Genomic DNA, 15300 nt, shown 5'->3' on the forward strand with positions numbered 1-15300 from the left:
ATTATGTTTATGTTGAATAATTATTGAAAATGGATTGAATTTTGAGTAAATTAGACAGAATTTGTTGTAATAAATTTTTGTTTGTTGTTTGATTTTTAATTGAAATAAATAAATATGTTGGAGTAGTTGAGGGCATTGTTATTAATATAGGACCGGACCGACCGGTTCGATCGAGAAATCGACAAACCGGATCTAAAATCGGTCTGGTCTGATGATGTTATTATGTAAGGCAACGAACCGGTCAGATCTGGAGTGAACTGGTCAAACTCGGTAAGACCGGTTTGACCGAACCGCCTGGGAAAAATGATACTCACAACCACCAGACTGTTAAACCTGTTATTAATATCTATGCAAATTAATATATATATATATATATATATATATATATATATATATATATATATATATCTTTCAGCGAATAATTTACTTCTATTTAATTTAGTTTAATTTTAGTTATAAACTCATTCATTCTTAAATTAATTATGTTTTTAGTTAACAATAATTATAGACTCAATTTTTTTTATAATTATATAAACTGTATTAATATTATTTTTCAATAATTAGTTTTTTGTTTGAATTGCATTTAGTGAAATTATATATCATAGCTTCGCGATTTTGAATTATTATGTCTTGTTTAGTTAATTGCGGAAATTATTTAAATTATATATCGTAGAGAGTTATTATCTTTTAGTAGAAAATTAGTCATTGTTAATGAGTTAACTAAATTCTGATATGTTTTTGTAGAGTTTACGGTATCTGACATGTGATCATCCACTCCCTCCGAATCGGTACAATAATAGGGTTGAGGAGTATTTACGGTTTACTAGTTTCTTGCATGTTTCCCAAATTGGAGTAGTTCAATGTCAGAAAGCACTGGTAAATGCACTAGTCGAACGGTGGCACCCAGACACACATACCTTTCACCTTCCTGTTGGTGAATGTGCTGTGACACTAGAAGATGTTGCTATTATCCTTGGTCTTCCAACAGACGGTCTTCCAGTCACAGGGATGACTATAAGTAGTTTTGAAGCCTTAGAGGCGGAGTGTTTGCAGCAATTTGGGGTTGCACCTAGGAAGTCGGACTGTAGAGCAAGTTGCATAAAACTGACCTGGCTTCGAGATCTGAAAGAAAGATTACAGTTGGTTGATGAAACCAGCATGCAGAGGTACGTGAAGTGCCACATTATGTTATTATTTGGTACAGTCTTGTTTGGTGACAAGTCTGGGGCATCTGTGCACTGGAAGTTCCTGCCTTTGCTTCGTGATTTTGGTAGTATCGGACAGTACAGTTGGGGCTCTGCATGCCTGGCACACCTGTATAGGTCATTATGCAGGGCTTCTCGTTTTGACTGCAAGGAAATCGATGGTCCATTAACACTTCTGCTAACTTGGGCTTGGATCCGTCTCCCATATCTAGCGCAGGTTCCTCGCGAACCCCGCAGTTTTCCGCTTGCAAACAGGTAACATTATGTTACAGTTTTGTCCTATATTCATATGTAAAAACGAATTGTGTTAATGAATTAAGTCATATTAGGTGGCGTAACTGGGAGCGTGGAGACCGGCGCTTTCGATATTTTACACTTGAGCATTTTAGGAAAGCCTTAGATGATCTCCAAGAAGGCCAGGTGTGTAGTTATTAAGGAAGTATTTGATTTGGGTTGAGTGTTAATGTTATCTGGGTTGTAATAATCTATTTCCCTTATTTTCCGAAGTTCGTGTGGCTTGCTTATGCTGTTGATCGCATTGATCCAGATATAATTCCTGCAGATATCTACATGCACTCGGTTGTGTGGAGCGCTACGGTGCCGTTGGTGTCTTTTGAAATCATTGAGTGGCATACAACCGATAGGTTTAGGAGACAGTTTGGTTTCGTTCAGGGAGTTCCTCATCAGGAACGGAATCTAGACAAGGCACATGGAATGGTCCTGACTGGTCCTAAGAATCTTGACTGGGCCACGGCCACGACTCATTCGTTTTGGGTGATGCAGTGGACAAATAGGTATAACTACATTCTTACTGAGCTTCCCATGCCTCCACAGCATCCCTTGGATATTTACATGTACTGGTACCGTGCAAGATATGGCAACCACTTGAACTTGTCAGATCGTGTGGGTCAAGAGAATGTTGAGGGTAATCAAGTCATGGATGATGAAAATGAAGAACAGGAGCCACAGTCACCACCACCTCCACATCCACCTCCACCTCCACCTCCACCTACACAAGAACAACCGCAATGCTCAAACCCATATGTACCTCAAATACAGTTTACCACATCATATCCTCTACATCAGCAGTATTGGGGTACTCCACATGTTGACTCAGGAGACGGAGCATCTTTTAGCCAGTTACTTGGGACAGAAGCAGGCCAGTCACAGTATGGCCATCAGCCTGATATCATGGCTGGTAGGTATTCCTTGGACGTGATGCATCCATACCGCACTTCCTCGGTTAGTATTGGAGGGTTGGTATTTGGTGACTCTAGTAGAAGTGACGGTGGTAGAGGAATTCTTAATAGTCAAAACCCTCATCGTGTTTCAACGGGTCTAATTAAAGAAAATGCTATGACAACTGAACTAGAGACGAATGAGTATCTAGTTGATACCCCATATGACGAGGATGACGATGAGGATAAACATGAAGATATGGACGAAGATCAAAATTCTAGTAATGATGCTGCTAGTGATTACGATGGTGCATGTCCTATTATTGCTTTAATTTTTAGCCAATTGATTATACTATATTCCTATATGGTTGATTTGCTTATCTTATATACTTGCTGGGTCATTTGATTATACTATATTCATATATGGTTGATTTTCTTATCTTTTATAGTTGCTGGGATATTGATTTGTGTTGATTTGATTATATTATATACTTGTTCAGTCAACTAATTAAGTTGTACACAGGTGAGGCACGAACTCCAGCTGAAACAGGGAAGGGCTACAATCCTAGGGTTGATCCACCTCGTCGTAGCGCTAAGCGATACACGCCATCCGTGTTCAAAAGGATCTCCAAGAAATGCAATGATCTTGTGGACGACATAGAGTAGACAAGGAGAAAGTAGCTTTTGTGTAGTTAGTATTATTATTGTTTATCATGAAGTACTTTTCTATGTGGTTGAACAGTTTTCTATGTATCATGAAAGTAGTTGAACACTTTTCTATGTATCATTAAGTACCTTTCTAATGAACATTGCATATAGTAGTTTGATATCAGTTACAATGTTTCAAACAACATACTTTATAGCTTGGATAAGTTATATAGAGTCTCAAATGTCATAGACTCCTTGGATTTAAAACATAATACAATAAATCTACTGAGCATTATTGCCGGCACTTGCTCCACCTGCCTGACAGCATATACTACGGCTGTGTCCCTCAGCCCCACATTGCCTACATCGCCTAGGACGATGTAACATTTGCGTGTCCATCTTGTTCAAGAAGCGCGTCATCCATGGACAACCTTTGGATACTTGTCTCATGTACGGATTCGGTACGAATCGAGGTCCGTTGTAAGCCGGCCATATAGTAGGATTCCCCAGTGGCTTAAACCTGGCTCGGTAAACCTGTCGAACTTGGTCCATCTTATACACCTCATGAACATAAACCTGCCAATCCAGCCGTTGATTTGCAGAACATGCAAACACATGTCGACAAGAAATTTGGTCCACCTGGAACTCACCGCAGTCACAACATTGTCGACGGAGGTCGACAGTATACTCCACTCCACTTGGCATCTCACGCACTTTGAAGACCTCATTCTGTCTGTCGAAGCAATTCATCTGGATGATCTCTATTGCAAGTTGATTTGCATGCAACTTGGAGGTCACAAGCTCAGAAAAAATATGGCCGGTAGTAATCCGAGCCTCCACCTCGGCTCTTTTTCGAGTGAACAACTCGTTGAGTCTGTAGAAAGTGGCTTTGACAAGTGCAGTGATGGGGAGATTGCGTGCACCCTTCAAGACTGAGTTGATGCATTCTACGAGGTTCGTCGTCATCGGTAACCACCGTCAAATGCCAATGCATACTGTTCACAGGGTATTCGGTTTAGCTAGTTTGTGTAAGTCTCGCCCTGTTCTCGTAAACGTTGGTAACGCAACTCGTACTCACGAACTGTCCTCGAATATCCTATACAATAAGAAAGGACAAATTACAAAAAAAACTATTAACAGTACCCTGTTAACAATGAACCTCAAATTACAACAAGGGTACCTATATTGACGACAAGTTTTTGTAGGTACGGTGCCTTGAACTTCCTCAAAAAGTTTGACTCTATATGCTTGATGCAAAACATGTGAAAAGCTCTGGGAGGTGACCAAGCTCCGTTACTGCGGGCCACAGCTGTGTTGATGGATTCGTGCCGGTCAGAGATCAGTCCCACACCATCCCGAGTCACTACATGCTGTCGCAGGTTACTCAGAAAAAAGTGCCATGTATCAGAAGTCTCTCCCTCCACAATAGCAAATGTAATTGGGACGATATTGTTGTTTCCATCTTGTGAAACTGCAACCAACAGACAATCTTTATACTTTCCGTACAAGTGAGTCCCATCTACTTGGACAATTAGTTTACAATGTCTGAATGCTCTAATACAAGGGTAATAACTCCAGAAGACTCGATGCAACACCCGGATATCAGTTACCAAGTCATCGCCTTGATATGCAGGCATAGTCTCAAAATGGACAACTGCTTATGGCTCCTTATGACACATGGCCTCAAACCATATAGGTAAAGTTTCGTACGATGCTTCCCAACCTCCAAATATTTTTTTCACCGACTTTTACTTAGTCAACTATGCTTTTCGATAGCTGACGGTGTAATTGAACTTCGATTATACTTCCGCAATGACTAATTTCACCTTTATCGAGGGGTCAGCCTCAACCAACGGCTTTATTGCTTCTGCAATTGTTTCGAATCCAGCTTTGAATGATCCTGAAAAATGGTTGCTCTGGTGCAAGTGTGACTACCATTATACCTCCTTATAAAGCAACAGTACTTTCTGCTGATCATGCTAACCCTGATAAGCCAATCACAACCTGACTCATACTGCGTACACTTGGCATAAAATGTCAGCGACTCCGTCTCATACACCCAGTAGTCTACACCTCTTTGGATAGTATAATCTTTCATCGCCCTAATAATAACTTTCCTAGAACTGAATTCCATACCTACGACAAATTCACCATTTGCAACAAATATTTAATACACAAATATTTAATAAGTGCAATTAAAAGTAAATCAATCAACACTACATCAATCTTAAAATAATTAATGAACACTGATTAAAAGTATAAGCACATAAATAAATACTAAATAATAAACAACTAACTATTATTTAACTTCATCAATAACTAACTACAAATAACATTATTAACTAAACAAACACACAAACAAATGCTAATTACGTATATTATCACGTTACATAACTATTTGTTCACATCGATCAATATCAATTAGTAAAAAATTATAACCCTTCGTGTATACCTATAGGCAATTATGTACCTGCATTCATATACTCCGGAAACTCCGGAGCATGCATGGCTTCCAAGTCCAACACTCACATGAAAGACGGCTCCTCAAACTAGGGGTGTTCGCGGTGCAGTTTGGATCGGTTTTGACTCAAAAACTCATCCGATCCGAACACTATGTTTACTTGCGGTGCGATTTGGATTGGATGATTTTTTTTTTAAAAAAATCCGATCCGATCCGATCTAATTTCGAGCGGTTTAGATTGGATTGGATTTGCGGTTTTGTAAATTAAAAAAATTAAATATATAACAAGTTTCAATATCGAATTTCAAATAACCAACAATGACATAGCAAGTCTTAACAATATCTTAAAAAATCAACGATAACATAACAATAGAATAAAATTATAGGTTAGTAAAATAAATAAATAAATCACATTTTGAACATAAAACATCTATTAAATAATAATAATACATGAAAAATATAAAAATGTATAACAAATTGAATATGTTATAAGTATAATTGTAAACATAATAATAAAATAATAATATTATAACACAATGTGCGGTTTGGATTAAATTGAATCGGTTGTGAAAAGTAGATCCAAAATCCGATCCGATCCAACGGTTTGCAAAAAATAAGATCTAATCAAATCCGAATTAGTGCGGTTTTAATCGGTTTTCGGTTTAGATTGGATTGGATGAGCGGTTTAATTTGGATTGGTTTTGATTTGAACACCCCTACCTCAAACGGATGTTCGTTTGCGAGTGCATTTGCCACGTCAGCTACATTTGGTGCCACATTGCCGTCACCTTGGTCTTCATCTCCATCAGGACCAACAACTTCGTAATTACTTTCAAACTCTTCCTCACTGTTGCTGTTGTAATCTTCCCATTTAATATTTTGATCCGCTTCAGACGGTTCGAATTCCACATACACCTCAGTGAATGATATCTGACCACGACTTTCAATGTACATTGAAAACATCTATTGCATGCTCACTTCATCTGTTACATATTTCGTCTGAAATTGAACGAATCCACCAAATACAGGTATGAGATACCTGTATAAAATACATGATATTCTTCTAGACAACCCAGATTCTATCTTCTCACAAATCACACCTTTTAGTTTCTCGAACGAGATTGTGAATGGAATAACAATATCTAACGGATTTTCACAAACAAATTTCACTCATTCAACTGTTTCTAACAAAATCTGACCAAAATAATATACTTTCAGTAACACTCTATCATCCATTTTTCTCACTCATATAAATAAACTTCACACTCTCATTATTTTCCTTCGTTTGAAAGAAGGAGAAATGTAGATGCAGGTGCTGCGGAAAGAAGATGATGAAATGAAAAACACTCTTATCAGTACAATACCAGCTACCCAAACTTATATATAATGGTTAAAAAACATATTATACTCAATTTAGACTGAGTGATTACCGTTAACATATTTAAAAAATTAATTTTTTATGCAAACTCGGAGGATCCGTTTACTAATTCGACAGTCCAATTAGTTCACCGTCAATTTCAAAATTTTTTCCTCCCTCACAATTCGGACTGTTTAAATTGGTAACTCAATTTTTTTTTGTACACAACTCGTTCCCTTCAATTTTTTTCACCAAATTTCAGCTAAAAACTATCCCACACTCATGAAAAATACTCCCATAATTTATATCAACATATAACACACATATATAAAACATATCTAAATTAATGAGCCTTGTAAAGTTTTGGTGGCTTTTTCTAAGATCTGATGACAATGGACTAGCAATTTGTTGGAATATCAACTTAAGATATACTTAAGAAAAAATGTTAAAAATATTTATTTCTTTATAACTAAAAAATATTATGAATTTAGTTTCGAATATTAAATTTGAATAAAAAAATTTTTAACGTCAATTTTCTTAATTTTAACTTATATAAATTTATTTTAACAAAATAAATATATTTTTAATTAATTTGTAATTTATTTTGTTATATACTATTATTTATTATTTGCATGAATAAAAAAATATAAATTAAGTTTAATTTAAAATTTAATATATTAAAAAATATATTTTTTAAAAATATTTTAAATATATATAAAATATTAAATATTTTCAGTGTATGGTACAAGTACATACACTAGTATTCTAGGAATATGGGTTCAACAAGAAAAAGTAAGCATGGGTTCAAGAAGAAACAGTTGTCAACTTGTCATTCACATATGAGTAAATTCCAAAGATTCTTCTTACCAAAACGGAAAAAAAAAATCCCAAAGATTCTCATATACTTAAGAAATCCAACCTCGTTTCTTTTTTTTTTTTGTTTTAAACAAAAAAACTAAAATAGATTGCAAATTAAAAAAAAAGCGAGTCGATATTAGTTCCAAAATGGGAAAAACCAAAAAGAAGAACGAGTCATTTGAGCCGACTCGTGCTTAAACGCTCTCACAAAAGAAACACAACTCGTCCACGCTGGCAGTCCTTACTTCTGCAAATTAAGAATTAACCAGTGAATAGCAAGCACACGGATCAGTGTTCTTTTTTAATTTTATTTTGAAAAAACTCCACATATTTTCGTAACGGACCTAACCCCGTTCTGCTATGCTATAAAAACCCTAGACCGAAACCTTTCTGTCGTTCCGACTCCAATCTCTTTGCGTTCTCTGCAAACTCTTCGTATCTTCTCTCCTTTGTCCTTGATCGGAATCCATGGCTCGTACGAAGCAGACCGCTCGTAAGTCTACCGGTGGCAAGGCCCCAAGGAAGCAGCTCGCTACCAAGGTAACGTCTTTCTCAGATATAGGGTTTCTCAAAATTTGTTCAATTTTTGCCGGAATTCGGAACCTCTTTAGGGTTAGGGTTTCTCATCGTCTTTTGTAATTCTTGTCAGGCCGCGAGAAAGTCCGCTCCCACAACTGGTGGAGTGAAGAAGCCCCATCGTTATCGCCCTGGAACTGTTGCTCTCCGGTACCAATTTCCCCAAATCTTGTCAACGTTTTTTGTTTTGGAGCTCTTGTATGTTTTGGCCTCAATTTCACATTCTCTTCGTGTTATCTTTTCAGTGAGATCCGAAAATACCAAAAGAGTACCGAGCTTCTGATCCGTAAGTTACCCTTCCAGCGTCTTGTTCGTGAAATTGCTCAGGACTTTAAGGTGTGTTGTTCTCAAAATTTTTTCTTTTTCTCAGCTTAATCAATTTCTGATCCTGGAATTAAAGATGTCATTTATTGTTTGTGTATGGTGCAGACTGATTTGAGATTTCAGAGCCACGCAGTCCTTGCACTTCAGGAAGCTGCAGAGGCTTACTTGGTTGGATTGTTCGAAGACACAAACTTGTGTGCTATCCACGCCAAGCGGGTCACCATTATGCCCAAGGACATTCAGCTCGCTAGGCGCATTCGTGGAGAACGTGCTTAGTTTTACTGTGTAATTCAACATGGTGTTGACGTTAGGATTTATGGTAGACATATAAATTCGGATGTCTCTAATTGTTTGCTCAAATTTCTTTTGGGGGTGATGTTTAGGATATTATTATTATTATTATAGGACATATAACATGAATGTTTTCTAATGTTTGTTCAAGACTCGGTTACTTGATTTCGATCTATGGTTTTGTCAATTAAGTTCCGTTGTTTGTTGAATTGGAAGTGTTCATATAATTAGCTATTGATTGATCGTGCTGAGTTGTCTAAGTAATCAATATCCTTAAGTAATTTGCTGGTTTGTTTTTTAACCCTTTGAGCTTCTTACTTTTAGAGTTTTAGGTGGTACAAACATTGTAATAGGAGAACTTTTGTTTTTGCGACGCTTGTAAATATCCCTTTTCGCAATTGTGTTCTATGTTTTGTTTATTTTTTGATTTTTGAAGTCTGTTGACCATTCTGCAACTGGCTGCGAAATCAACGTCTGTATTCGTTGATAATCAAATTAACAGCGTGCTGGGTTTGGAATTGATGGAATTTGAAAGAATTTGAAACAAAATATTTAAACTGGTTTAAGGGCTTGTTGAACTCTTTTTAATGAAAAAAGTTATTTTTTATTTTTATTGTGTTTGGGAAATTTTTAATAGTAAAAAATAGTATTAAAAAATAAAAAAATGTTTTTTTTTCGGAAATTTATAATATATAATTTTATAAACGTTTTTTTTAAAAAGTAAATAAAAAATATTTTTATTTTATTTTATTTAAATATCATTTATAGATAAAATATTCTTTTCTGAAATATTAAAACGTAAAAACATCAGAAATTAACATTTTTTATGCTAACTAATAATTTTTCTTTAAATGTTTACAACAATAAAATTAAAACATTTTTTTTTCAAAAATGATGTAAATAAGTCTTATAGAATTTACTACTCAGAGAAGATCCTTAGGCCCCAGTTGCTATACCATGCATAGCAACTCTCAAGCCTTATGAACAAGAGTTTCCTCCTTTACAGGTTTCCACTGACAGTCAAAGGATTACTCGACGGCCATACATAGCCCCAAAAGGAGTAACTCCACAAGGAGTTCAGTCAACTTCACCGCAAGATGAGGTCCTGAATTGGCAAACGGAGAATGCTGTTAGCCAAAACAAAGTCCTGTTGAGAATCGACCACACCTTGGAAACACTTGTTGAAAAGACAGACAACCTGTCCTCACAAGTGTACTCAGTCCAAACACAAGTTGAGGAGCTGAAAAATAGATTGACCACACAAGCCCAAAAACTCGACCAAGACCTAAAAGCTTACATCCAAACCCATTACTTTGGCCCAGAATTTCAAAAAAAGGACCAAGAGCTTACCCGTATCAAGGCCCAGATCAGACAGATCGAACAAGATCAAGCCAGACAACCCAAGCCACAAGCTTTGGCCGCAGATCCATTAGCCTTATATCCACCACAGTATCCCATGTACACACCCACTTACATTCCTCCACAACAGCCAACCATAAATGAACCTGACTATGACAACATCTTTAAAACCCATTACCATCTTGCCCGACGACTTCACACAAAGCCTAAGCCACACCCGGTTCAACCTACAGGACCTTCACAAAAAAGAATGCATAATCCACCATGGTCAGAAAGAGAATTTCTCAGAAGAGAAATCTCTGGAGAAAAAACTGAGGCAATTTCCAAAGGAAAAGAAGAAAAGGTACCAGAAAAGAGGACAATCGGAATGATTAATGCAGACGTCACTTCAAGTGACTCGTTTGAAGAAGTAACGTCTGACTCGTCAGACTTTTCGGTTGAAGAATCATCTGAGGAAGATCAAATTGCAGATCTTTCTGCAATAGCAATGGTTGATCAGACTAACCCAACCTCAGAAGAAGAAGGAGAGGGAATAGTCGTAGAAGAAGAAGATGATAATCCTCCACAGATCAAGTCCACTCAGACAAAAGCAGGCAACCATTATTTCACCTTTGATAACCTTCCTCCTCATAAGTACAGAGAAAGGTTGAATGATTTTGGAGCCTGGATTGATACCAAGATGTCCAGCCCTAATGCAGATATCCAGCAAGTACTCTCTGAGTTTGTCACCAGGATGACTGGCAATCTTAGAGAATGGATAAACACACTAAGTGAGTATGAGCGAATGCAGCTCACTGGTGGAAGTGCTGCTCAGTTTCTCGGAAGATTGCATAGAGAATTCCTAGGAGACATTGGGATTATCCAGCAGAGAAATTCCCAAGAATACTATGAGATGAAATGCTGTTCACTTAATAAGAAAGATCTGGAAAAACATTTCAAAAGAATGCAGGCCAAATATTACCCTCTTGGAGGACAGAGCAATTCAACACTTAAGGAAGTGTATCTTGCTTCACTCCCAAAAGAGCTCCTACCAGAGATACGAAGAACAATGGCCATCTACCAGAAGGATATTCCAACGATAACCTTCGGAGAAATCTATCAATTGGCTCTAGCAGCTCTTGACAAGCTCTGCAACCAGCAAGACTTGTTCAAACAGCTAGCCAAGAATTCCCTTAAACTAAAGGGAGCATGCAACAAGTCTTATCTGCAGATCAAATGCAAGGATAAAGACTCATGTGATTGCCACACAAAAAAGAAGCACCACTACAGAAGAACCAGCCGATCAGATTTCGATCAAGGCCATTTCGGCAAAAGAAGAAAGTTCAAAGGAAAGAAACGGTTTTTCAGAAAAAAGACTTTCAAGGACAAGCGAACTAACAAATGCTTTCTTTGTGGACAAATTGGGCACTTTGCCAAGAAATGTCCCAATAAGAAGCAGACAAGCAAAAGAGAAATCAAGATGCTTCAATCTCTACAAGATGCTGTCTTAACCCGAGACGATGAAGATCTTGAATCGATCCTTGAAGAACAGTCAGAAGCAGATGAGTACACGAAGTACATGCTTCATGATCCTGAAGATAGTTCTTCTGATGATGACTACAGACCAATCCACTATATGGCACCTACTTCGCCTCAACAGTGGATGACAGAAGGAGGATGTCTAGGAAGCTTAGGTTCCAAAAGAATTGATGGAATCCAACGACCCCACTTCAAAGTCAAACTTTTGGCGTCCAAGTATGATGTGCCAAAAAAGGTCGTAGCACTGCTTGATACAGGATCTTGTGCAACTGTAGTCAGGCCCAATCTGTTACCTGATGAAATTTGGGCTCCTCATGACAAGATCTACACAACAGCCAGCCAAGGAAGATTTACCATTGACCATATTTCTAAAGGAAATGTTGGGCTACAAATATTTCCTGAATTGGTGATTTGGCTGAAAGTCCTGGGAAGCTACCTCCCTGAGAAAGATGTACTGTTTGGTTTTGATGCATATTACCAAACGCAGGGAATGTCGATATGGCTTGAAGGTCTGAAATTCAAAAGGAAGTTTTTGCCATTTCTCGAAAACAGAGGCATTTATGAAATTAGCAAGGCTCCTCCAGACTATGAGGCTATCCAGAACAGGTTACTAAAAGCTTGTTGTGACAGTCATGACAAGTTTGATCACCCTCTTCCTTTATGGAAGAATCAAGAGTTCTTCATTCAATTGCCCTTCAAGAAGAATGAAGACATCAACCCTACCAAGGCAACCCATTCAGGAATGAATCCTGAAGATCTGAAGTTGGCAAAGGAAGAATGCGCTTCGCTACTGAAGCAAGGTTTAATTGAACCAACAACTTCCAACTGGGCATGCCAAGCATTCTATGTGGAAAAGAGGTCTGAACAGATCAGAGGAAAGAAGAGATTGGTGATTGATTACAAACCCTTAAACCTCTTCTTGCAAGACGACAAGTTTCCACTACCAAGGATTGACGCCATAACTCCTCGTCTTAGTGAAGCTAAACTTTTCAGTAAGTTTGACCTTAAAGCAGGATTTTGGCAACTGGGTATTCACCCCAAAGACAGATACAAGACGGGCTTTTGCATACCTGATGCACAGTACCAATGGACCGTCATGCCATTTGGACTAAAGGTAGCCCTATCATTATTCCAAAAAACTATGATCAGAATCTTTGAGCCCATACTCCACTCAGCTCTCATCTACATAGATGACATCCTACTGTTCTCAAAGGACGGCCCAACTCATCAGGCCCTTCTGATTCAGTTTACTGAAATTGTGGAAAAATATGGAATAATGCTATCTCAAAAGAAAAGCCTTATTGGTCAAGCCCAAGTTGATTTTTTGGGAATGACTTTCAATAATGGTTTTTTCCAGCCTGGAGAGCACATCTCAAAGGAACTGTTAAACTTCCCTGATGACCACCTGACAACAAAACAAGTCCAACAGTTCTTAGGCATCATCAACTACATCCGTGACTTTATTCCGGATGTGACAAGACACACAAGCCAATTGTCAAAGCTACTAAAAAAGCAACCCCCACCTTGGGGTCCTGAACAGACGACAGCTGTCAAGCACCTGAAAGAAGTAGCACAGAAACCCCCACCATTGAAGATTCCTAGCAATGGACAACGCATCCTGCAAACTGATGCTAGTGACAACTACTGGGGAGCTGTTCTCCTTGAAGAGATTGATGGAACAAGACACTACTGTGCGCATGCTAGCGGACAGTTCAAGGAGTCAGAGAAACACTACCATGCTACATACAAGGAGATTCTTGCAGTCAAAAGAGGAATCGAGAAGTTCAGCTTTCACTTGAGTGCATATCACTTCATTGTGGAAATGGACAATACGTCTTTTCCATCCATGCTGGATACCAAAGGGAAGATACTACCAAACTCACAACTTCTAAGATGGAAAGATTGGTTTTCACGCTATAAATTCACAGTAAGACACATCAAAGGACACCACAACACCATAGCTGACTACCTTTCCAGACCAACCAAAGAACCTCCACCCAAAGTTCTTCACATCCTAGCCATGGATAGAGCTTCACCACCAACCTTCCCTCTTCCAGACTGCCCTCAAGACCACAAGTTCTATAGAAGAGAACCTGGACCGTTTCCTTTTTCCCTTCGACCTAGGACTGCTGCTGAGGTCAAGACCCTAGCTGAAGAATGCCTGTTTTACTGGTTACACAGGCTCCTCCTTGTTACCCAAATCACAGCAAAACCTCAACACTTTCACCCGAAAACAACTTATCATATCATACCCATCATCAAAGGTGAAATTCCTGAAGAAATGCTGTGGTTCATGTGGGCGCTCACTGTCCAGTATGATTGCGCCATCATAGTTCCTGGAATTGCTATGTACAGGTTTCTCTGTGACAAAAGCTTCTCAGGAACAAATCTTGAGAAACTTCTTAAGATGTTTGCACCTATTCCTTTTTGGAGAGGAAATCTCTTCAGTGCACTAACAGACCATGATGTTTGGAACATCCCTGATAAGCTGAGACACAGGTTTTATTATGCCTTTGTCTTAAGAAGGCTATTTGCCTATCGTAATGAGATCCTCTACACCAGAAATAACTTTAACATTGTTGGTTATTCAAAGATATGGCCAACAGATGAGAAACACTGTCTCAACAATCTGGCCAAACATCTCACCTTCCACAACAACCCTAATGTTGATGTTCTCACAGGAGCCATTGAAGGACTCTCACTTCCATCAGAAGAGGAAGCTTCCTCTTCCAGGACCATACAAGAAGAATTAAGAGAATTCCAATCCAATTTTCTTGCTTCATCTGTGACTTATCCTACCCCGCCACTCCACCAGAATGAACACCCATGGAATTCTCCTCTTGTAGATCAAGCCACGTATGGCTATGGAAACATTGACGATGAAGAACCAGGATCAAGGGTTTATCCACTACTGCCAAGCCCTACATATGTGGATGCTGGAATTGAAGATGATGACACTGAGAATCAATACACAGAAGGACCACATAACCTTGTGGATGACATTGATGAACATGAGCCCATTACAAAATACAGTCCGTGAAGAATGGGACCCAGCAACAACCATGATGTCCAAAAGTAATTATGGTATTTTGTCTTTTATAATCATGTAAAATATGGTGTGACATAAAATAAGTTTGTCCTTTTATAATCATAAAAAGGAGTGATGTGAGATAAAGTTGTCATGATGTAACCAAAGATAAGATTCCTTCTTATCTCTTAGTAGTGCAGTCCACGTGTCTGTATTTGAGTAGTTTGCTTAAAGTTGTTTGTCTTGTTGTAATGATGGATAAGATTCTTCCTTATCCTCCACTACCTAAGAGCCTCTATATATAGAGGGCTCTCCTATTGTAAAAAATCAGAAGTTGATCTTTCAATATAACCATTGTAAGATATTCACCATGAATACTCTCTAAATCTCTCTCTCTCTGAAATCTTGAGTCTCCAATATGCTTATCTTTGCTTACTAGTTTCACGTATGCTCTAGGCTTGCCTCGTTCTTGAGGACCCTGCCTATCAGAAATGAAA

The 15300-nt window shown here is 38.1% G+C and overlaps 2 protein-coding genes across 2 annotated transcripts; one reads left to right on the forward strand and one right to left on the reverse strand.

Moving 5' to 3' along the window:
* Positions 1-3313: 3313 nt before the first annotated feature.
* LOC114924389 (uncharacterized) lies at positions 3314-3997 on the reverse strand. Its single transcript, XM_029288800.1, has one exon. It carries the CDS (start codon positions 3995-3997, stop codon positions 3314-3316), a length of 684 nt encoding a protein of 227 aa, XP_029144633.1.
* Positions 3998-7616: 3619 nt separating this feature from the next.
* On the forward strand, positions 7617-9107 carry LOC112705625 (histone H3.3). The gene is made up of 4 exons (XM_025756499.2): positions 7617-8247; positions 8357-8433; positions 8529-8619; positions 8713-9107. Exons 1-4 carry the CDS (start codon positions 8176-8178, stop codon positions 8881-8883), a joined length of 411 nt encoding a protein of 136 aa, XP_025612284.1. The 5' UTR covers positions 7617-8175; the 3' UTR covers positions 8884-9107.
* Positions 9108-15300: the final 6193 nt, after the last annotated feature.

The sequence above is a fragment of the Arachis hypogaea genome, chromosome 8 (genome assembly GCF_003086295.3).
Source record: "Arachis hypogaea cultivar Tifrunner chromosome 8, arahy.Tifrunner.gnm2.J5K5, whole genome shotgun sequence".
In the NCBI taxonomy this organism is placed as follows: Eukaryota; Viridiplantae; Streptophyta; class Magnoliopsida; order Fabales; family Fabaceae; genus Arachis; species Arachis hypogaea.